This window comes from Lolium perenne, chromosome 3 (genome assembly GCF_019359855.2).
Source record: "Lolium perenne isolate Kyuss_39 chromosome 3, Kyuss_2.0, whole genome shotgun sequence".
Classification (NCBI taxonomy): Eukaryota; Viridiplantae; Streptophyta; class Magnoliopsida; order Poales; family Poaceae; genus Lolium; species Lolium perenne.
Genome location: NC_067246.2, coordinates 74,246,720 through 74,270,457, shown reverse-complemented (window position 1 = coordinate 74,270,457; position 23,738 = coordinate 74,246,720). Strand labels below are relative to the sequence as shown.

The 23,738-nt window shown below is 44.7% G+C and overlaps 3 protein-coding genes across 5 annotated transcripts; 2 read left to right on the top strand and 1 right to left on the bottom strand.

Annotated features, from left to right (window-relative positions):
• Positions 1 to 251: 251 nt before the first annotated feature.
• On the top strand, positions 252 to 5,913 carry LOC127341501 (F-box/LRR-repeat protein At4g29420). Of its 3 annotated transcripts, XM_051367363.2 has the most exons (5): positions 252 to 609; positions 1,598 to 1,766; positions 1,961 to 2,359; positions 2,439 to 3,717; positions 4,764 to 5,913. In XM_051367363.2, exons 2-5 carry the CDS (start codon positions 1,719 to 1,721, stop codon positions 5,615 to 5,617), a joined length of 2,580 nt encoding a protein of 859 aa, XP_051223323.1. In that variant the 5' UTR covers positions 252 to 609; positions 1,598 to 1,718; the 3' UTR covers positions 5,618 to 5,913. The 3 variants fall into 3 exon arrangements, with proteins under 3 accessions (XP_051223323.1, XP_051223326.1, XP_051223325.1); XM_051367366.2 differs by having other exon boundaries at positions 252 to 1,723; XM_051367365.2 differs by having other exon boundaries at positions 252 to 1,766; positions 1,961 to 2,311.
• Positions 5,914 to 8,532: 2,619 nt separating this feature from the next.
• Positions 8,533 to 13,720, top strand: LOC139838435 (F-box/LRR-repeat protein At4g29420-like). The gene is made up of 4 exons (XM_071827996.1): positions 8,533 to 8,746; positions 9,510 to 9,690; positions 9,869 to 11,526; positions 12,695 to 13,720. The coding sequence occupies exons 3-4, from the start codon at positions 11,031 to 11,033 to the stop codon at positions 13,546 to 13,548; spliced, it is 1,350 nt and encodes a 449-aa protein (XP_071684097.1). The 5' UTR covers positions 8,533 to 8,746; positions 9,510 to 9,690; positions 9,869 to 11,030; the 3' UTR covers positions 13,549 to 13,720.
• Positions 13,721 to 14,223: 503 nt separating this feature from the next.
• Positions 14,224 to 15,859, bottom strand: LOC127338207 (uncharacterized). The gene is made up of 3 exons (XM_051364423.2): positions 15,752 to 15,859; positions 14,861 to 15,666; positions 14,224 to 14,758 (listed from the first exon to the last, which is right to left on the bottom strand). Exons 2-3 carry the CDS (start codon positions 15,655 to 15,657, stop codon positions 14,461 to 14,463), a joined length of 1,095 nt encoding a protein of 364 aa, XP_051220383.1. The 5' UTR covers positions 15,658 to 15,666; positions 15,752 to 15,859; the 3' UTR covers positions 14,224 to 14,460.
• Positions 15,860 to 23,738: the final 7,879 nt, after the last annotated feature.

Below are 23,738 nucleotides of genomic sequence, written 5' to 3'. Positions count from 1 at the left end.
GTTATGTGCCCATGTATTCAGCATGGTTGTAGTCGCTGCTACCGTTAGAACAAGTTGCCTCTCCTAACTTAGCAGCTAGTAGATTACTAATTTATTCCGTTCCAACTTATTGATGAAGAATGTATCTATAGTTTGTCTTCGTGCTTTCTATTTGGTCGTCACCACTGCTGCTGGTTTGTAATTTTGGTCTTCTAAGGCACAACGACCTGCATATAGATGCATGTTGTGTAAATAATATTTACAGTTTTGTAAAACTAGGAAGCTTCACTTTGTCACCGTACCGGTATCGGATACTGGATACTGCCCGATATGTATCTAGTACGTATCTACCGATTTTCGAATTAAAAAAAAGGAAAATGAATACCGATATGTGAGGGATACCGAAGGATACTGGAGGAGGGATACCGGAAACGCTTCGATCGATGAAGGCTGGAAAGGCCAAACGCCCGCGCTCCCTAGAAAGGCCAAACGCCCGCACACAGGCACAGCCCATCTTAAGTAGGTACCCTGCACGCGCAGCCGCCTCTTAGCTTCTTTGGTCCTTGCCGGCGATGCTTCATCTCCTTCTCGCTGGTCGCCGCCCTCATTGACGAAGTCACAAGGTGACAGGTGAGTCTTCTTCCTCCATCTCCTAGTCCCCTACGACCTAATGTCTGGACCTCCTGCTCCATGGCTGCAGCCTGCTGTTCTACCAACCGGCAAAAGTCATAGATTGATCTCTGATTATCTTCCTTCCTCTCTGATTATCTTCCTTCCTTATTTAGATGCGCTCATTTTGTGAACCGATTTAGCGGATTTGTGATCTTTTGGACCATGTTACCATCCCTTTATCCTATGTGAAATGTTTAATTTTTATTTTTTAAAATTATTCCCCGTATCTCCTTTTTTGGAAAAATATCGTATCGCGGTATCCCCGTATCACGTTTGAGATACATATCGCCGTATCTGTGCTTCATAGTTGTAAAATTGTTGCTAACTACACCTTCCATCCTCAGCAAGCCTGTAAGCATGGTATTTCCTTAGTTCTATGGTTTCTAGTTAACTCTTACATTTTCGTATGCCCATTAGCACTAGCTTCCTTACCATCGTTTTGAGATTATTATGCAGAAATTTTCATTGGTTAAGTAACTTATGTATTATCTCTCATTACAAGGATATCACTCTATGCAATTTAAGCAAGTGAAATTGCCACAGGTTACATAGGGTCTTTTGTTCCTTTTAAGCACATTTTTAGATCTTTATGCTTTGATTTATGTAGTTTGTGTGTTATTCGTTAGTTGCATATCCTTGGTTCAACTGATAAATGTGATTTTAGTTGTATGTAATCATTTTGCTACCGCTATTACATTTGATTTTTTTCCTGTTAAAATATCGCGTGGATTGCAAGTATTTCCACATCCTATCATCAACTTATTTTATGTTTGTAACTCTAAGCTGGCACGGACATAGAGACCCCAAAACATGCATGTGGAGCTTTAGTTGTAATGTTATCTGTACTTGCCCTACTAATCTTATTTTACCTTATTTTACAGCTTCCAGCTGCACTTGATTTTTTCGTCTGATTTCCCTTTTTATAATATTTTTCTGCATGGTTTAGTTCCGAAATATATAATCTACTCCATATAGTGAAGATTCCATGAGAGGCCACTGGAGCTGATGCCGCTTTGCAGAATTATGCTGAACATGCCGTTCGAACTTTTACCTCTGCTGCAAAGTCTATGAGGTTCATCCACCCCCAAGCTGAAACTCCCAGTTCTTCCTCTAATGTTAGTGCACATTTACCCCCTCCCCCTCCCCCTCTTTTATGTTCAGAATGTTTTCATTGAGCATCCTTTAATACTCGTAGTTTCCTGTTTTTTGTCAATCAGTTTTGTAGGGTTCACGAGTTCAATCTTTTTAGTTATTCTTACATGTTTCTTTGTTATACTTCTTATAGTCCTTTTCTTCTTCTTTTAACCAGGTGCATTCTATTATCAATTCTGTCGTGGAAAAGCATAGCGCTATCTGGGCTGAAGAATTTAGCTCATTTGTTTCTTCAGTGAATTTAATTCACCAGAAACGTGTCTTCTTAATGGCAGACGACATATCTGACACTATTTCGTCCCTCATGGGCAACCACCAGACCAATGTGGATGCTTCATCGAGTCAATTTCAAGGTCCACTACATCCTGGTGGTGTTACCCCTGCATATCAAGTTCCACATCGTGGAGTTCTCAAAGAAAAGAAAGCTTTACAGCCTGATCAAGCCTCCTTAGATCTAGTCCTAGATCAGCAGAATCCTCCTATTGCATCTGAAGGTCAAGTTCCAGAGGTTGGTCTAAATTCGGAGGATGCTCAAGAAAGTCAAGTCAATGAGAATGTTAGCACTGAATGTTTAGTTATTCTTACATGTTTCTTTGTTATACTTCTTATAGTCCTTTTCTTCTTCTTTTAACCAGGTGCATTCTATTATCAATTCTGTCGTGGAAAAGCATAGCGCTATCTGGGCTGAAGAATTTAGCTCATTTGTTTCTTCAGTGAATTTAATTCACCAGAAACGTGTCTTCTTAATGGCAGACGACATATCTGACACTATTTCGTCCCTCATGGGCAACCACCAGACCAATGTGGATGCTTCATCGAGTCAATTTCAAGGTCCACTACATCCTGGTGGTGTTACCCCTGCATATCAAGTTCCACATCGTGGAGTTCTCAAAGAAAAGAAAGCTTCACAGCCTGATCAAGCCTCCTTAGATCTAGTCCTAGATCAGCATAATCCTCCTATTGCATCTGAAGGTCAAGTTCCAGAGGTTGGTCTAAATTCGGAGGATGCTCAAGAAAGTCAAGTCAATGAGAATGTTAGCACTGAATGTTTAGTCAGCCGGGTCGGACAGCAGCATACCCAGCGGAAGCACCAATGGCGACAAGAAACCACGGCAGGAACAAACCACTTAACACTGGAAACCCGGACCACGAACGAACAGCGACACCCCCAAGATGGTATTGTTCATGTCTCTCCTGACCCTACTGAAGACCAATCTCCCAACTTCTCAAGAGGCATATGTTCTATTGTCGGTGATGATCCTTCTCCCAGAGAGAATACTGCTACTCCAACACCTGCTGATGCTGATCTCATTGGTGGATTACGCAAAAGAAACAGTTCGACGACCCCGCTTTGCAGGCCTTCATCCAACCCCATCCTGAAACGTCGACGGTCCTCCATTGAAGATATATCCATGGTCCACATTTCAGAGGCTGGGGCCCCTCTCAACAACCTCCCACCACTGATCCTCGCCAATATCCTTGGCCGTGTCGCCGACATCAGAGACATCGCAGCGTGCCGCCTTGCCTCACGAGCACTCCTCGCAGCTGCTTACCAGTGCCCCCACATCCGTCTTGACGCTGCTACCCGCACACAATGCCTTCAGGAAGACAGGGGTGGGGACAAGGGCACCGCTTTCTGGACACTCGCGGGAAACGTCGCATTGCACCTCGGGTCGCACCTCCGCTCCCTTGTGGTTAACGCGTCCAACGAGCAGGGTAGCGTAGATGATGCGATGTGGGTAGAGGAGGGGAATTTCGACGAGGCCGATGATCTGCATGTCACTAGTTTAAAGTCCGTGCTCGCATGGGCTTCAACTCCCGCGGGACCTACCCTCCAGGAGGTGGAGATTGCAGACTTCTGGAGACAGTCGTGCTGGCGGAAGGTGGAGGCACTCCCTGTCATCTCCCACCTCTGTCAGTCTCTCTCTCTCTCTCTCTCTCTATGTTTTGTATTCCTGTTAGTACTTATGTTCTCCATGTTGAAAAAGTTGTTTCATTTCATTTCATGTATTATCCTGCTAGAGTTAGCTTGTAATTTAGGATTGTCAGAACACGTTGTTTGGCTGAAGTTATGTACTTGTTCATAATCTTACTCTTTCATGATTGAATTATAATCTAAATTTGTGTTTCCTTAATCAGGAATTAAAAAGACAGGCGAAGTGATAATGAAAACAGAGAACAATGTCGAGAATTTATTTTTATAACTTATCTATCTGTTCTGAATAAACTCAATTTTGTGCTGAATTCTGACAGGTACCTTTGTTGGGTACTTGGTAGCAACAATAATGCAATTCGGGTGCTCGATTTATGTTTGTTGCCCATTGATTTGGGGTTTGAAGCCTCTTGGATATCAGTTTTACATTTTGTCTTTTATAGAAGGTCTTGTACATTTTGCTCTGCCTGAAACTTGAAGGTTGATATTTAGGTAGATTACACTTGCTTAAGATTTGGCTTATTCTCGTCCTGGCAGGCGGCGGCAGCAGACTTAAAATTGAAAAGAGCTCTCTGAACTGAATAAATAAAACTCGACTAACCATGTATTTAGCCCCGGTGCATTTTTTTAAGTAGATGAAACATGAGCAACCGCCCTGTGGAGGTGGGAGCCTCAAAAGCAGGTGGCGGAGCGTGTGCGCATATCACCTTGCTCCAGCTAGCCACATGGTTAGACTGTCGGTCTCTTTAAAAGAGCTTTTCTGACCATTTCATTAACTCCATGAATGAGAAGGCAGCAGTAGTTTGGGTCATAGTGCTATATATCAGATGAAAACTTGAGCTTACATAAATGTGGAACCTCACTAAGTAAATGCTCTTGTTTCAACTTAGTATAATAATTGGTGCTATTATCAGTTTTATCTTTATTCAGATATACACCTGTAGTTTATGGTCTATTTGATTCCAGATATTTAACAGGTTAACTTAACCCTGTTTATGATGATCTCATATTAAAAAAACCTATGCAGGTCATAATCTTCTCAAATTGGGGCTGAAAAATGCATGGCTGTCGGTTGATGGGCTCAAGATAATGCCTAATCTGACCCAGCTGACGCTTGAGTGCATTAGAATCGAGGACGAGAACCTCAGCAAGTTGAATGAATGCTTCCCATGCCTCCAGATTCTCAATCTTGTTAGAGTCGGAAAGCTCAAAGACCCCAAGATATGTCTTTCTCAACTAAAGACTCTCCGCTGGGAGGTATCAAGAAATGTTCGACATTCTTTAGCTATCCATGCGCCTAACTTGGTTTATCTCGAGTTAAAATGTTTTCGACCAGAAATCCTCATTTTAGATGCTCCTTCCCTGTCTACTCTGAAGCTGACTATTGATAAACTTAGTCCAACCACCCAAGCTGATGGCCTAGTGAGTTTGAAAAATGTTTGGATCGAGTCCCTGGATCTAGATTCCCTATTGCAGCTGTTTACAAATGGTCGAGATATCAAGAGTCTAGATCTTGAGCTACCATATTCTGCAGACTGCAGAGACCTTTATGATGCTGTGGAGCCAGACTATCTTGTTAAACTGTTTGCCAGGATCAATGAAGTCAAGTTGTCCCCGAGATTTTCATGTGAACTGATGAGACTCCTAGTGGTGTGTTCGGATAACTTGTTTCCAAGCTGTTTGGAGAAACTTCTGGTTCATCTACCAGCATCAGACACTGCTGATTGCCCATTTGTACCATTGCTTCGGAACAGCGCACCGTTCTGCAAGGTGACTGTTCTTCTCCATGCTGATACCAGCAACGCTGCTCGCCAAGCTGCAGCATCAGATTGGCCACTAAGGTTTCCGGAGATGACATGGCAATGGGGTACCTGGCAGTAATCCTGCATTTACACTTCATTTGAAGACTGTCCAGAATCAGAGTCAGCAGTACCTGCGACACTTTTGTCAATGTAGCAGCGTCTTCAACTATGTCTGAAGCTGATTGGTTTTCTATTTGGCACATTGTTGATGGCCTGATGTATCCTCATGTATAGGGCATGTTTTGCCGTAGCACTGTGCACAAATGTTTGAAGAATAAAACTATACATGACATCAACTATCTATGGTTATCTTACTAGGTTATGTACATGTATGCTGTATGCAGTATGGTGCAGAAATGACAGGGTGAGTAAGCATGCTTTGTCCTAACAAAACCATACATGTTTGCACTTTGCATTCCCTGTTAACATTACACTGCATCTCTGTACATCCCAACCCTGTCTGCATCCTTAGTCCTTCTCCTAGAACACGGGCAGAGCATGATCTGCTTCTCTTGAAATGATCCCTAATCAGCATCTACTGTTCCCTTCGCAACCCCTACGGTTTGAAAGATCAGCTCTGTTTCGGTATCTTTTTCCCTCCAAAATCTAGCTCTGGATCAGAGGCAGCAGCTGCACCGGCATAAGCTCGGGCAGGAGCAGCAGTTCCACCGCCATTGAAAGCAGCAGCAGCAGGTGGACCATGAGCACTTGAGCAGGCTAACAAGCAGCGGCCACAGCACTCCTCGTACCAGCACCAACCCGTCTTCCTCTTCCGCCGTTCCTCTATGATGACTTTAGCCAGACGCTTATCTGCGTTGGGGACTTTCAGATTCCTTCGCAAGTTCCCGATTCACAGCCTGTCTATGACTCCAAGGTGGCGGTCACTCCTCTGCTGTTCGTCAATGGGCCTGTGGCTGACCTGGTGGCTCAGGTAGCGGTAGAGGTCGCGGCTAGGTTGACCACCACAAATAAGAACAAGAAACTCAGGGAAGCGGACATGGCCTTGAAGGCCTCACAGAAAGGGACTGACACCATGAAATGGCTTCCATTCATGTCCAGCTTCGTCTTGGAGAATATGTGCAACTTGATCAAGACCGGAGTGAGAACTGACAAAGGATTCAAGGAAGTCCATCTGACTGCCGTGGCGAATGGCCTGTTTGAACATTGTGGTGTCTCCGCGTGCTCCACTCAGGTGTACAATCACCTGAGGAAGTGGATGTAGAGGTGGCTCACCATTACTAGGCTCCGTGATCTAAGCGGGGCTCAGTGGTGCGAGGATACTAAATGCATCATCCTTGAGGGTGAGCACTACTGCGGGCACGTCGCGGTGAGCACGCTCAGTCCACCTCACTAACTCTTTTGATCAGCCATGAGCAGAACTAACATCATTGTCTTCGTATCGTAGGATCACCCAAAGGACGCGGAGTTCCTGAATGTGCCCATTGCCAACTACGATGAGATGCATACCATCTTCTCTTTCGGCCTCGCCACCGGAAATTACGCCAAGGATCTAGTGAGCCCCTGGGCTCGGCCGCAACAAATCCTTCACCTGAGGATGCTGAAACCCAGGAGTCCAACACGATCAACCTCGATGGGCCGCGTCTGAGAAGGTGACCGCCGACAAGAGGAAGAGAGGCGCCTTCATCGACGACGAGCTGGTGGCCTTCACCAACATGATTGTTGGTGTGAAGGACGTCGCACAAGCCAGCAGGGACAACAAGCCCATAGATATGCACTCTGACCTATACAATGCGGTCATGGACATGCTTGACTTCACCGAGGATGATCTCATGGCCGCCCTGAGCCACCTCGTCGACCACAAGGCCCAGGCTTGTAGCTTTGTGGGTATGATCGAGCCACACCGCATCCGCTGGCTAAGGAACTACCTTGCCAAGTACCACTGCAAGGTGTAGTGGTGCCCTTGAGGGGGTGGTTTAGGGGATGCATGCATGGAGGTGATGAATTGGATGATGATGCTAATGATGTACATTTTGGCAGTAGCCAGGGTTGAAAACATTTGATGGCTCCCTTTTGTAACTATGATGAGGTGGTATATACTAACCCCTCAGGTGATGCTGAACTTGCGGTGTTAGGATGACACCCACTTTTGTTGTGGTGGTAGGATGACACCATAGTAGTGTAGGATGAACTTGTGATCCACTTTTGGAATGATCATGTATGCCCCTGTTAGATTATCATTTGTTGTCAACACTTGTGTGGTTCTATTGCTCTGTTATGAATTGGTTCATTGTTGTGATCGATTACCTCATGGAGGGTCTTTCAAGACCAGGTCAATGGCTACACCAACAACAGCTACCGAGGGTATGAAACATTGGAGAAGACACAACAAGAGTACCTCATCTTCCTGGAAGAGGAGTTCCTGGAAGATCAGACCATCGACGAGGCAGTGCCATTAGCACAACTACCGTCGGAGGAAGTGCATGCTCTACAAGGAGCACCACCGATGGTACGTACCAATCGGGTCAAAGATTACATCATCGCCTTCCTCATCGTGATGATCGTCAGGATCCTGTTCTTCTGAATGGTGTCTCATCGTATGTAACATGCTATGGCATGGTAATCTCACCCTATTTGAATTGTGGTAAAATATGGAACTGTGATTTAAGCAACCAAACAGCTGATTCATGGTGCAACTTAGGCTGGAAACGAGCAACCAAACGATGAGACCCGGCTTCCCTCTCCGTCGCAGAAAAGGCCACCCTGGATATCAAATGACCCGCGTTTCATGTCACATGGCCCGTTCTCAACGCGTAGGAAGGCTCATCTCGCTGGCGCAGTGGTGCAGGAATCCCGTGCAGACTACCAAAAGCGCCCTAAATGCCTAAATTATAGGATATCGGATAAAGATGGTACCAATGGGTCGGCATTTAGAGGGAATATTTCCTCTTACGGCATGGTTCCATCCAATACACGCTACAACCAAACATGGGTAAAATAGGGGTGGTCCAATCCCATCCTTTGTTTGTTCAGCAACCAAACGCAGCCTAAAGTAAACTCCCGAATGAAAATTCCAATGAGTTTGGATTTGGAATCCCGCTACCTCGCCAGCCCGAATCTGTGGTAAACTGGGGGCCTAGTCTCCGAACGCAGGGATGCCAAGGGGCAGGAAAAGAGGAGAGACGCCGCCTGTGCGAGATGCCGCCGCCGCCGCCGCCTCAGCTTCCACGGTTCTGCCGACCACCACGAGGTAAGAAAGCGACGCCTACCGCCCATCGCTCACCGCCCACCGCCCCACTTTTCCGAGTTCCTAGCTTCCCCCGTCCCTGCCGGATCTCGCGCCCTGATCCCCTGTCCCTGCCGGCTCTCTCGCAAGCAAGATGCCGCCTTTCTCTTCTCCCAGCTCCCCACTGCCACTGCCACTGCCTCAGCCATACCCCAGTTCCATCGAAACAATGATCTAGAAACTGAAAGAGACACCGTTGTACTGAAGGGCATTTTTGTGATCTATTAAGTCACACTTGCTATCTGATTGCTAGGGTATATATTTACAATACTCACAAAACGGGGCCTAAGCAATCTAAGCAAGTGCAGTTTCGACATGTTACATAGGTTTTTTTTAATTCTTTTAAAGCACATTTTAGATCTTTATGCATATATTTATGTAGTAGTTTGTGTGTCTTGTTAATTGCATATCCTTGGTTACGACTGATAAATGTGATTTGTAGTTCAATGTAATCGTTTTGCTACAGCTACTACATTTGATTTTTTTTCCTTTTCTTTTTAAATGTGTGGATTGCCAGTATTTGACATCCTGCCGTCAAGTTATTTTATGTTTGTAACTCAAGCTGGCAGGGACAGACATACCCCAAAACATGCATGTGGAGTTTTAGCTGTGAAGATTTCTCTACTTACCCTGCTAATCTTGTTTTATAATCTTCTTTTACGCCTTCCTCCTTCAATTGTGTTATCGACTGATTTCCTTTTTTATAATATTTTTCTGCAAAGTTTAGTTCCGAAATATACCCTCTACACCATATGGTGAAGATGCCATCAGAGGCCACTGGAGCTGATGCCTCTGCGCAGAATTGTGTTGAACGTGCTATTGGAAGGGTTACATCTGGTGCAAATTCTATGGAGCCAAATTTGTCCAGCCCCCAAGCTGAAACCTCCAGCTCTTCCTCTCAAGCTAGTGTAAATTTACTCCCACTCCCTCTTTTATATTTGCAACATTTTCACTGAGCATCCTTTAATGCTTGCTATTCCAAGCTTTTTTTCAATCGGTTTTTTAAGGTTCATGAGTTAATTTTTTTTAGTTATTTTTACATGTTTTTGTTACAGTTCTCATAGTCCTTCTCTATTTTTTAAACAGGTGCATTCTATTATCAGTTCTGTCGTGGAAAAACATAGTGCTATCTGGGCTGAACAATTTAGCTCATTTGTTTCTTCAGTGAAATCAATTCACCAGAAACGTGTCTCCTTGATGGCAGATGACATTTCTGACACTATTTTATCCCTCATACGCAATCGTCATACAGATGTGGATGCTTCTTCGAGTCAATTTCGAGATCAGCTACATCCCATTGTTACCTCTGAGTATCAAGTTCCACATCCTGGAGTTCTCAAAAAAAAGAGAAGACGGCCTAAAAAAAGAAAAGTTCCACTTCCCGATCAAGCTTCCGTAGATCTAGTCCTCGATCAGCAGAATCGTCCTATTGCATTTGAAGGTCAAGTTCCAGCGGCTGGTTTAAATTCAAAGGATGCTCAAGAAAGTCAAGTCAGTGAGAATGTTGGCACTGAGTGTGTAGTTCTCAAAAAAAAGAGAAGACGGTCTAAAAAAAGAAAAGTTCCACTTCCCGATCAAGCTTCCGTAGATCTAGTCCTCGATCAGCAGAATCCTCCTATTGCATTTGAAGGTCAAGTTCCAGCGGCTGGTTTAAATTCAAAGGATGCTCAAGAAAGTCAAGTCAGTGAGAATGTTGGCACTGAGTGTGTAGTTCTCAAAAAAAAGAGAAGACGGTCTAAAAAGAAAAGTTCCACTTCCCGATCAAGCTTCCGTAGATCTAGTCCTCGATCAGCAGAATCCTCCTATTGCATTTGAAGGTCAAGTTCCAGCGGCTGGTTTAAATTCAAAGGATGCTCAAGAAAGTCAAGTCAGTGAGAATGTTGGCACTGAGTGTGTAGTCAGCCACACCGGACAGCAGCAAACCCTGACAACAAATGAAGAGCCACACCCCCAAGATGATATTGTACATGTCTCTCCTGATCCTATTCAAGACCAGTCTCCCAACTTCTCAAGAAGCATATGTGCTATTGTCAGTGATGATCCTTCTCACAGAGAGAATATTGTTACTCCAACACCTGCTGATTCTGTTGTCAGTGATGATCCTTCTCAAAGAGAGAATATTGCTACTCCAACACCTGTTGCTGTCATTGGTGGATTATGCAAAAGAAACAGTTCAACGACCCCGCTTTGCAGTCCTTCATCCAACCCCATCCTTAAACGTCGACGGTCCTACGCCGATGATATCTCCATGGTTTCCATGTCAGAGCCCGACGCCCCGCACCTCCCACCGCTGATCCTTGCCAATATCCTCAGCCGTGTCACCGACATCAGAGACATCGCAGCATGCATCCTTGCCTCGCGTGCGCTCTTCGTCGCAGCCAAGCAGTGCCCCCGCATCCGTCTCGACGCAGCCACTCGCACACGGCGCCTTCGGGAAGACAGGGGTGGGGTCAAGGGTACATCGTTCTGCACACTCGCTGGAAACGTCGCAGCTTTACTCGGGTCGCACCTCCGGTCCCTTGCAGTTAACGCGTCCGAGGGGCAGAGTTGTGTAGATGATGCGATGTGGGTAGAGGAGGGCGAGTCTGATGAGGCGGATGATCTGCACGTCACCAGTTTAAAGTCTGTGATTGCGTGGGCTGCGACGGCTGCAGGACCTACCCTCCAAGAGGTGGAGATCATTGACTTCTGGAGACAGTCGTGTTGGCGGAAGGCGGAGGCACTCCCTGTCATCTCCCACCTCTGTCAGTCTCTCTCTCTTTCTAAGTTTTCTATTCTTGGCAATATTTATGTTCTCCATGTTGAAAAAGTTGTTTCATTTCATGTAATATATTATCCTGCTAGAGTTAGCTTATTTGTAGGATTGTTGGAACAAGTTGTTTGGCTGGAGTTATGTTCCTTGTTCATAAGCTTACTCATTCATGGCCGAATTATAATCTGTAACGCTCTGAAAAACTGTGCCTTAACCTATGTTGCTCTAGAAACTGATCTTTTAGCTAAATTTGTGTTTTCTCGATCAGGAATTAAAAAGACAAAAGGTAAACTGATTGAGAAAACAGAGAACAATTTTGAGAATTTGTTCTTATAACTTATTTAGATGTTTAATAAACTCAGTTTTGTGCTGAAGTCTGACAGCTGGCAGTGGCAGGGACCTTTGCTTGGTACTTGGTAGCACTAATAATGTCATCGGGGGTTCGGTTTATGTTAAAAGTTTGTTGCCAATTGATTTGATGTTTGGGGTCTCCTGGATGTCAGTTGTAGATTTTGCCTTTGTTAGAAGATCTTGTAGATTTTGGTTTGTCTGAAACTTGAAGAATGATTTTTAGGTAGATTATAATGCTTAAGATCTGGCTTACTCTCGTCCTGTCCTGGAAGGCGGCAGCAGCGCACTTTGAATTGAAAAGAGCTTTCTGAAATAAATTAATAAATAAATCTCGATAAACCAGGGATTTGGCCCCGGTCATCCAAAAAAGGGGGGATTTGGCCCTGGTTGTATTTTGTTTAAGGAGAGGAAACATGAGCAACCACCCTGTGGAGGTCGAGCCTCAAACCCAGGTGGCGGAGCCTGTGAGCATATCACCTTGCTCCAGCTAGCTACATGACCAGACGGTCGGTCTCTTGAAAAGAGCTTTTCTAACAATTTCATTAACTCCATGAATGAAGACACATCAGTAGAACATGGGTCGTAGTGCTATATCTCAGATGAAACTCAAGCTTACATACATGTGGAACCTCACTAAGTAAATGCTCTTGTTTCAACATATAATAAATGGTGCTGTTATCAGTTTTATCACTATTCAGACATACACCTGCATCTGCTATACTGAGTTCATGGCCTATTTGATTCAAGATATTTAACCAGTTAACTTTACCCTGTTTGTGATGATCCCATATTAAAATATTTCTATGCAGGTCATAATCTTCTCAAATTAGTGCTGAAAAATGCATGGCTGTCTGTTGATGGGCTCAAGATAATGCCTAATCTGACCCATCTGACGCTTGAGTGCATTAGAATTGAGGACGAGAACCTCAGCAAGTTGAATGAATGCTTTCCCTCCCTCCAGATTCTCAATCTTATTAGAGTTGGAAGTCTCAAAAAACCCAAGATTTGCCTTTCTCAACTAAAGACTTTCCGCTGGGAGGTATCAACAAATGAACCAACTTCTTTAGCTATCTATGCGCCGAACTTGGTTTATATTGAGTTAAAGTGTGTTCGACCAGAAAACCTCATTTTAGAAACTCCCTCCCTGTCTACTCTGAAGCTGACCATTGATAAACTTTGTCCAACCGTCCAAGTTGATGGCCTAGTGAGTTTGAAGAGTCTTCGGATCGAGTCACTGGATCTAGATTCCCTCTTGCAGCGGTTTACAAGTGATCGAGATATCAGGAGTCTAGATCTTGAGCTACCAGATTCTGCAGACTACTCAGACCTATATGGTGCGGTGGAGCTAGACTATCTTGTTCAACTGTTTGCCGGGATCAATGAAGTCAAGTTGTCACCAAGATTTTCATGTGAACTGATGAGGCTCCTAGTGGTGTGTGCGGATTATGAGTTTCCAAGCTGCTTGGAGAAACTTTTTGTTCATCTACCAGAATCATTCATTTCTGATTGTCCGTTTGTACCATTGCTTAGGAACAGCGCATCATTCTGCAAGGTGACTGTTCTTTTCCATGCTGATACCAGCGATGCTGTTTGCCAAGCTGCAGCATCACTTTGGCCGCTAAGTTTTCCGAAGATGACGTGGCAATGGGGTACTTGGCAGTAATCCTGCATCTATGCTTCATTTGAAGACTGTCAATAATCTAGCAGTACCTTTGATACCTTTGTTAATGTAGCAGCATCTGAACAGTGTCTGAACCTGGTTGGTTTGCTCATGGCACATTGTTGATGGCGTGATGTATGTCTATGATAATATGCATATGGCTTGTTTCTTCGTAGCACTGTGCACATGCTTCAAGATAAGGAAGTACTATGGTTGTCTTACTAGATTATGTACTTTTGTGTTGACAACTTAACATGCTGCATATTACCTGGTCTATAATTTCAGCATGCTTTGTCCTAACAAAACCATGCATGTTTGCACTTTAAATTCCATGTCAACATTGTACACAGCATCTCTGCATCTCTGTCTGTACATCCCAACCCTGTCTGCATCCTTAATCCTTCTCCTAGAACACGGGCAGAGCGTGATCTGCTTCTCTTGAAATGATCCCTAATCAGCATCTACTGTTCCCTTCATAACGCCTACGGTTCGAAAGATCAGCTCTGTTTCGGTATCTGTCCCCGCCAAATTCTAGCGGTGGATCAGAGGCACCAGCTTAACCGGCATAAGCTCGGGCGGCAACAAGAGCAGGAGCAGCAGTTCCACCGCCACTGAAAGCAGCAGTAGCAGGTGGACATGTATGCTATGGTGCAGAAATGACATGGTGAGTAAGCATGCTTTGTCCTAACAAAACCACACATGTTTGCACTTTGTGTTCCCTGTTAACATTACACTGCATCTCTGTACATCCCAACCCCGTCTGCATGCTTAATCCTCCTAGAACACGGGCAGAGATGGGATCTGCCTGTCTTGAAATGCTCACTAATCATCATCTGCTGTTCACTTCACAACACCTACTTTTGAAAGTTAAGATCTATGTTCGGTATCCTTTTCCCTCCAAAATCTAGCTCTGGATCAGAGGCACCAGCTGCACCGGCATAAGCTCGGGCAGGAGCAGGAGCAGGAGCAGCAGTTCCACCGCCATTGAAAGCAGCAGCAGCAGGTGGACCATGAGCAGATGAGCCAGCAGCGGCCACAGCACTCCTCGTACCAGCACCAACTCGTCTTCCTCCTCCGCCGTTCCTCCTCCGTCGTCATCTCCTCGAACTGCGACTTTCGTTCAGAGGGTGTCGGCGGCGACCGCTCGTGTTCCTTCTGCAGCTGCTGGTAGCCGCCCATGCTCTCCTTCTTCCCCGCCGACGGCTCAGCGAGTCTGCGGATAAGAAAACACAAAGGGTTTTGCAGGTCAGTAATGGACAGTATCAAGCACGACCGAGCGTGGTAAAGAATCGTGCCTGCAACGGGGCGTACGTACATTGGGAAGGCGAAGGAGAAATTGCTGGAGCTGCCTAATGAGCCGCTCTCGTGGCGCCGGAACGCCATGGCCGCCTTGCTGGCCGCTGCGCTCCCGTCGCTGGCGTCCGACACCGCGCTGCCCGGCACGGTGCCGCCTCCATGCTCCGACACCTCGGCGAGCGGCGGTAGCTTCCCGTTCGGCTCGGCGCCGGCGGCCATGGCCTCGTCGTAGAAGTAGTCGAAGTGGGACCTGCTGGGGGCGTAGAAGTCGTCCGACTGGCTCTGGCTGGCGCCGTGGATGCTGAACAGCGACTCGTTGGACGCGATGCTCCACTCCTGCTGCGACGCCGACGTCTTGGGCTGGAAGATGGACGCCGGGATCCTGTCCGGGTTGAAACCCTCCATCTCCGCCATCGTCTGGGATTCCGGCGCCACCGACACCGTGCCGCCGTCGGACGACGACGGGTCGTCATCAACGGTCTTGGGTGGTGACGGCTCTGGCCACGACGCCCAGTCGCCGGGTAGTTTTGCGTCAGTGCCGGCGCCTGCATCGGCATGATCGCCGTCGTCGTTTTGCGCTTCCACCACCAACGGGGTGCTCATCTCGGCCGCTTCGACATGGAAAACGCACCCGGCCAAGGGGACGCGCGACGAAGAGGATGACGAAGAAGAGGACGATGATGACTTCCTGTCGGGATTGACAGGGGCCTCCTCCTCCGGCGATGACATTTCTCGAGAAGGCTCAGGCAGCTCTGGTGACATCACCTTGCCCGGAGAGGGTGGCGACGCCGGCGAGCCGGGCGATTGGGGCTCCATGAGCACGTCCTACCGTGCCATGACGAATTTGTTAGTTAAGTTCTCGATCGGCCTAAGATCAAAACAAACCAAATGTACAACAAAAATTGGATACCTGGAGGAGAAGGGGAGCCCCAATTCGTGATGCACCTAGTCGGATTTAGCAGTTTCGGCTAAAGAGGGCACTGCCGTCCTGCTCCAATTCGAGATGCTGCCTAAGCTATTTTTGGTTTCACTCGTGACACTGCAAGAGGAAGCGCTAGGAGCCCGGGAAGCCACACAATTAGGAGCACAAAACCACACCAAATCAAGGCATAAAATTGTGTTTGGCGCGTGCGTGCATGCCGAATAGCAAGAGTAGCATACTAGCGATTCAGGGCTCGTCTACAAATTTCTCGCTCGGTTGACTTCATGAGACTACAAATTTCCAGTCAAAGAACTTTTCTTCATGAACTCTCGCCAAAAAGACCAGATAAACATTAAACAGGAGCTGCTGCTCCGCAGGTCGAATCAGGCATCTTGTGGTTAACCAGGCTGAAAAAATTCAAACGGGCCAATAGGTACCTTTAGTCCCACTTTTGGTTTCTCTTCGAATGAAGGCCTCGTTTTCTAAATAGTACAAACCCCCGATCGATGCTAAATACTATGTATAGTTATTCATAGTTGAGTCGTCTTATACAATACAAATATCTAAATCTAAATCACCTAAAATACCTTGTTCTATGTACTATTCTTCTTTGCATGTTGTTTTTCTTTAAATTTTCAAGGTAGGATCTGAATCTCATTAACACTCAATTGGCTAATTGGTTATGGAGTGATGGGGAGGGGAATAGGAAAGTCCACCTAGGTAACTCCCCTTCTATTTGTATGAGGAAAGAATTAGGTGGTCTTGGTATTTCTAATCTCAAAGATCTTAACATCTGTTTGTCAGGATCCTAGATGGAAAGGTATACTCAAGGTGAACATAGTCTTTGGAAAAAGATGATTGATGCTAAATATGAAACAAGAAAACCCAACATCTTTGTGCTTTCATAACACACACCCCTGGCCCCTCTGTCTTCGGGAAGGGTGTGATGTGGGCTATTGAGGCTGCTAAATTTGGTTATAGATAGAATTTAGGAAATGGAAAATCAGTTAAGTTCTTGGAGAATATTTGGTTTGGAAGCATCCCACTCTCCACACAATTCTGGAATATTCATTTTGTGGATCCCAACTTAGATGTACCTTTAGGAGAACTTTCTCTCGATCATCAGTGGCAGGAGCTTTTAGAGATTGCTATAAATATTTCATTTACTAGGCATGAAGATCAATTGATTTGGATGTACGTATGAAGCTAGTGGGGTTTATTCTTCTAAATCAATGTATGTGCTAGTTAATAATAGGGCGTGTGGCATGTCTATCTACCTGCTGTGTGGAACTTAAATACCACCTGGGGTTCATATATTTCTTTGTCTCTCTTTCCACAATAAAGTAATGACTAGGGATGATAGGGATAATGTGAGGGAAAGGGTGAAGGAGATATGCCCTAGAGGCAATAATAAAGTGGTTATTATTTATATTTTTATGTTTATGATAAATGTTTATATATCATGCTAGAATTGTATTAACCGAAACATTAGTACATGTGTGATATGTAGACAAACAAGAAGTCCCTAGTATGCCTCTTAAACTAGCTTGTTGATTAATGGATGATTAGTTTCATAATCATGAACATTGGATGTTATTAATAACAAGGTTATATCATTATATGAATGATGTAATGGACACACCCAATTAAGCGTAGCATAAGATCTCGTCATTAAGTTATTTGCTATAAGCTTTCGATACATAGTTACCTAGTCCTTATGACCATGAGATCATGTAAATCACTTATACCGGAAAGGTACTTTGATTACACCAAACACCACTGCGTAAATGGGTGGCTATAAAGGTGGGGTTAAGTATCCGGAAAGTATGAGTTGAGGCATATGGATCAACAGTGGGATTTGTCCATCCCGATGACGGATAGATATACTCTGGGCCCTCTCGGTGGAATGTCGTCTAATGTCTTGCAAGCATATGAATGAGTTCATAAGAGACCACATACCACGGTATTTAGTAAAGAGTACTTGTCAGGAGACGAGGTTGAACAAGGTATAGAGTGATACCAAAGATCAAACCTCGGACAAGTAAAATATCGCGAGACAAAGGGAATTGGTATTATATGTAAATGGTTCATTCGATCACTAAAGTCATCGTTGAATATGTGGGAGCCATTATGGATCTCCAGATCCCGCTATTGGTTATTGGTCGGAGTGAGTACTCAACCATGTCCGCATAGTTCACGAACCGTAGGGTGACACACTTAAAGTTGGATGTTGAAATGGTAGTACTTGAATATGGAATGGAGTTCGAATATTTGTTCGGAGTCCCGGATGAGATCCCGGACATCACGAGGAGTTCCGGAATGGTCCGGAGAATAAGATTCATATATAGGATGTCATTTTATGTGAATTAAAATGTCACGGAAGGTTCTATGGAAGGTTCTAGAAGGTTCTAGAAAAGTCCGGAAGAAACCACCAAGGAAGGTGGAGTCCACATGGGACTCCACCTCCATGGCCGGCCAAGCCTAAGTGGGGAGGAGTCCCAAGTGGACTCCCCCTTAGGGGGCCGGCCAACCCCCCCACATGGGAGGTGGAACTCCCACCTTTGGTGGGAGTCCTAGTTGGGCTAGGTTTCCCCTCTTATGGAAGGTTTTTGGTTCGGGTCTTATTCGAAGATTTGGACACCAACACTTGGGGATCCACCTATATAATGAGGGGCCAAGGGAGGGGGCCGGCCACCCCAAGACCACAAGCTGGCCGCCCCCCTTGAAGTGGCCGGCCACCCCCTCCCAAACCCTAGCCGCCCCCCTCTCCTCCATATAGCCCGCGTAGCTTAGCGAAGCTCCGCCGGATTTCTCCACCGCCACCGACACCACGCCGTCGTGCTGTCGGATTCAAGAGGAGCTACTACTTCCGCTGCCCGCTGGAACGGGAGGTGGACGTCGTCTTCATCAACAACCGAACGTGTGACCGAGTACGGAGGTGCTGCCCGTTCGTGGCGCCGGAACCGATCGTGATCAAGATCTTCTACGCGCTTTTGCAAGCGGCAAGTGATCGTCTACCGCAGCAACAAGAGCCTCATCTTGTAGGCTTTGGAATCTCTTCAAGGGTGAGACTCGATACCCCCTCGTTGCTACCGTCTTCTAGATTGCATCTTGGCTTGGATTGCGTGTTCGCCGTAGGAAAAATTTTGTTTTCTATGCAACGTTATCCTACAGTGGTATCAGAGCCGTGTCTATGCATAGATGGTTGCACGAGTAGAACACAATGGTTTGTGGGCGTTGATGCTCTTGTTATCTTTAGTTTGAGTACTTTGCATCTTTATGGCATAGTGGGATGAAGCGGCTCGGACTAACTTTACATGACCGCGTTCATGAGACTTGTTCCTCGTTCGACATGCAACTTGTATTGCATAAGAGGCTTTGCGGGTGTCTGTCTCTCCTACTATAGTAAAGATTCAATTTACTCTTCTATTGAAAACATTAGTATCAACGTTGTGGTTCATGTTCATAGGTAGATTAGATCTCTCTCGAAAACCCTAAACCACGTAAAATATGCAAACCAAATTAGAGACGTCTAACTTGTTTTTGCAGGGTTTGGTGATGTGATATGGCCATAATGTGATGATGAATATGTATGAGATGATCATTATTGTATTGTGGCAACCGGCAGGAGCCTTATGGTTGTCTTTAAATTTCATGTTGAGTAGTATTTCAAAGTAGTTGTAATAGTTGCTACATGGAGGACAATCATGAAGACGGCATCATTGACCTTGACGCTACGCCGACGATGATGGAGATCATGCCCGAAGATGATGGAGATCATGTCCGTGCTTTGGAGATGAAGATCAAAGACGCAAAGACAAAAGGGCCATATCATATCACATATGAACTGCATGTGATGTTAATCCTTTTATGCATCTTATTTTGCTTAGATCGCGACGGTAGCATTATAAGATGATCCCTCACTAAAATCTCAAGATAATAAAGTGTTCATCCTTAGTAGCACCGTTACCAAGTCTTGTCGTTTCGAAGCACCTCGTGATGATCGGGTGTGATAGATTCAATAAGTACATACAACGGGTGCAAGACAGTTTTGCACATGCGGATACTAAGGTGGCCTTGACGAGCCTAGCATGTACAGACATGGTCTCGGAACACGTGATACCGAAAGGTAGAGCATGAATCATATGGTGGATATGATGAACACTTTGAGTGTTCGCCATTGAAGTCACACCTTTTCTCGTGATGATCGGGTTTAGGTGCGGTGGATTTGGTTCGTGTGATCACTATAACAATGCGAGGGATATTGTTTTGAGTGGGAGTTCACCTAGATTTTTAATTATGTTGAATTAAAATTTGAACTCAATTTGTCATAAACTTAGTCTAAACTATTGCAAATATATGTTGTAGAGATGGCGTCCCCAATCAATTTTAATCAGTTCCTAGAGAAAGAGAAACTTAAGAGCAACGGTAGCAACTTCACCGACTGGTTCCGTCATGTGAGGATCTTCCTCTCTGGCGGAAATCTGCAATTTGTGCTTGATGCACCGCTAGGTGACCCTCCTGCAGAAGATGAAACCGATGAAGTAAAAGCTGTTTACGCGACTCGGAAAACTCGGCACTCTCAAGTTCAGTGTGCCATCCTGTGCAGTCTGGAATCCGATCTTCAAAAACATTTTGAGCACCACGATCCTCATGAGTTGATGAATGAGCTGAAAGCTATATTCGAGACTCATGCGGCCGTGGAATGCTATGAAGCATCGAAACATTTCTTCAGCTGCATGATGGAAGAAGGCAGCTCCGTTAGTGAGCACATGCTCGCCATGACCGGGCATGCGAAGAAACTCAGTGACTTGGGAATAGTGATTCCTAACAGATCGGGATTAATCGTGTCCTTCAATCACTGCCACCAAGTTACAAGAACTTTGTGATGAACTACAATATGCAGAACATGAACAAGGAGTTACCTGAACTTTTTGGCATGCTAAAAGCTGCTGAGATTGAGATCAAGAAAGAGCACCAAGTGTTGATGGTCAACAAGACCACCAGTTTCAAGAAACAGGGCAAGTCTAAGGGAAAATTCAAGAAGGGTGGCAAGAAAGCTGCCACGCCTCCTATGAAACCTAAGAACGGCCCTAAGCCTGATGCTGAGTGCTATTATCGCAAGGAGAAGGGACACCGGAAGCGTAATTGCTCCAAGTATCCGGCTGATCTGAAGAGCGGCCTTGTCAAGAAGAAGAAAGAAGGTATATCTCGATATACATGTTATAGATGTTCATTTCATCGGTTCTCGTTCTAGTACACGGGTATTTGATACTGGTTCGGTTGCTCATATTTGTAACTCAAACAGAACTAAAGAATAAACGACAACTGCTGAAAGATGAAGTGACGATGCGCGTTGGAAACGGATCCAAGGTCAATGTGATCGCAGTCGGCACACTTCCTCTACATCTACCTTCGGGATTAGTTTTAAGCCTAAATAATTGCTATTATGTACCTGCGTTGAGCATGAACATTATATCTGGATCTTGTTTAATGCAAGACGGTTAATCATTCAAGTCTGAGAATAATGGTTGTTCTATATTTATGAATAATATCTTTTATGGTCGAGCACCACAAAAGAATGGCTTATTTCTGTTAGATCTCGATAGTAGTGATACGCATATACATAACATTGATGCTAAGCGAATTAAATTGAATGATAATTCTACTTATATGTGGCACTGTCGTCTTGGTCATATTGGAGTGAAACGCATGAAGAAACTCCATACTGATGGATTACTTGAATCGCTTGACTTTGAGTCACTTGATAGATGCGAAGCATGTCTAATGGGTAAAATGACAAAGACTCCATTTTCTGGTATGATGGAGTGAGCTACTGACTTATTGGAAATCATACATACCGATGTATGTGGACCAATGAGCGTAGCATCGCGAGGTGGTTATCGTTATGTTCTAACCTTCACAGATGATCTGAGTAGATATGGGTATATCTATTTCATGAAACATAAATCCGAAACTTTCGAGAAGTTTAAGGAATTTCAAAGTGAAGTAGAAAATCAACGTAACAAGAAGATTAAATTTCTACGATCTGATCGTGGAGGTGAATATCTGAGTTATGAGTTTGGCATGCATTTAAAGAAATGCGGAATACTTTCACAATTGACACCGCCGGGAACACCTCAACGTAACGGTGTGTCCGAACGTCGTAATCGAACTCTCTTAGATATGGTTCGTAGTATGATGTCTCTTACTGATTTGCCATTATCATTTTGGAGTTATGCATTAGAGATAGCCGCATTCACTTTAAATAGAGCACCATCAAAATCCGTAGAAACGACACCGTATGAATTATGGTTTAATAAGAAACCTAAGCTGTCGTTCCTGAAAGTTTGGGGTTGCGAAGCCTATGTAAAGAAGTTACAACCGGACAAGCTAGAACCCAAAGCGGAGAAATGCGTCTTCATAGGATACCCTAAGGAAACTATAGGGTACACTTTCTATCACAGATCCGAAGGCAAAATCTTTGTTGCTAAGAACGGAACCTTTCTTGAGAAAGAATTTCTCACTAAAGAAGTGACTGGAAGAAAAGTAGAACTCGATGAGATTGATGAATCTATACTCGTTGATCAGAGTAGCGCAGTACCGGAAGTTGTACCTGTACCGCCTACACCGGCAACAGAGGAAGCTAATGATAATGATCATGAAACTTCGAACGAGGAAACTACTAAACCTCGCAGATCGACAAGGGAACGTGCCACTCCAGATTGGTATGATCCTTGTCTAAATGTCATGATTGTGGATAACAATGATGAGGACCCTGCGACGTATGAAGAAGCGATGATGAGCCCAGATTCCAACAAATGGCAAGAAGCCATGAAATCCGAAATGGGATCCATGTATGATAACAAAGTATGGACTTTGGTAGACTTACGTGATAGCCGAAAGGCTGTCGAAAATAAATGGATCTTCAAGAGAAAAACAGATGCTGATGGTAATATTACTGTCTATAAAGCTCGACTTGTCGCAAAGGGTTTCCGACAAATTCAAGGAGTTGACTACGATGAGACATTCTCACCTGTAGCGAAGCTAAAATCTGTGAGGATTTTGTTAGCAATAGCTGCATTTTTCGATTATGAGATTTGGCAGATGGATGTCAAAACGGCGTTCCTTAATGGAGACATTGAGGAAGAGTTGTATATGGTACAACCCAAAGGTTTTGTTGATCCTAAAAATGCTGACAAAGTATGCAAACTTCAGCGTTCAATCTATGGACTGAAGCAAGCATCAAGAAGTTGGAACCGACGCTTTGATAAGGTGATCAAAGACTTCGGGTTTATACAGTGTCATGGAGAGGCACGTATTTACAAGAAAGTGAGTGGGAGCTCGTAGCATTCCCGATATTATATGTAGATGACATATTATTGATCGGGAATGATATAGAACTATTAAGCAGTGTTAAAGGTTATTTGAATAATAGTTTTTCAATGAAAGACCTTGGTGAAGCATCATATATATTAGGCATCAAGATTTATAGAGATAGATCAAGACGTCTAATAGGGCTATCACAGAGTACATATCTGGACAAGATTCTAAAGAAGTTTAGAATGGACGAAAGTAAGAAAGGGTTCTTACCTATGTTACTGTGCAAGGTATTGAGTAAGACTCAAGGACCGGCTACGACGAGGAAGAAAGAGAAAGGATGAGTAATATCCCCTATGCCTCGGCGATAGGATCTATCATGTATGCCATGCTATGTACTAGACCGGATATAGCACATGTCGTTAGTTTGACTAGCAGATATCAAAGTGATCCAGGAATGGAACACTGGACATCGGTCAAGAATATCCTGAAGTACTTGAAAAGAACTAAGGATATGTTTCTTTGTTATGGAGGTGACCAAGAGCTCGTTGTAAACGGTTACACCGATGCAAGTTGGAACACTGATCCTGATGACTCTAAGTCACAATCTGGGTACGTGTTTATATTGAATGGTGCTGCGATGAAGGCTGGGCAA

Excerpts from the sequence above, each read along its gene's own strand:
- LOC139838435 (XM_071827996.1), top strand. The coding sequence starts at position 11,031 with ATGGTTTCCATGTCAGAGCCCGACGCCCCGCACCTCCCACCGCTGATC. Across the intron at positions 11,527-12,694 it reads CCCTGTCATCTCCCACCTCT|GTCATAATCTTCTCAAATTA; the intron begins GTCAGTCTCTCT and ends ATTTCTATGCAG.
- LOC127338207 (XM_051364423.2), bottom strand. The coding sequence starts at position 15,657 with ATGGAGCCCCAATCGCCCGGCTCGCCGGCGTCGCCACCCTCTCCGGGC. Across the intron at positions 14,759-14,860 it reads TTCTCCTTCGCCTTCCCAAT|ACTCGCTGAGCCGTCGGCGG; the intron begins GTACGTACGCCC and ends TCTTATCCGCAG.
- LOC127341501 (XM_051367363.2), top strand. The coding sequence starts at position 1,719 with ATGAGGTTCATCCACCCCCAAGCTGAAACTCCCAGTTCTTCCTCTAAT. Across the intron at positions 1,767-1,960 it reads CTCCCAGTTCTTCCTCTAAT|GTGCATTCTATTATCAATTC; the intron begins GTTAGTGCACAT and ends TCTTTTAACCAG. Across the intron at positions 2,360-2,438 it reads AAAGTCAAGTCAATGAGAAT|GTGCATTCTATTATCAATTC; the intron begins GTTAGCACTGAA and ends TCTTTTAACCAG.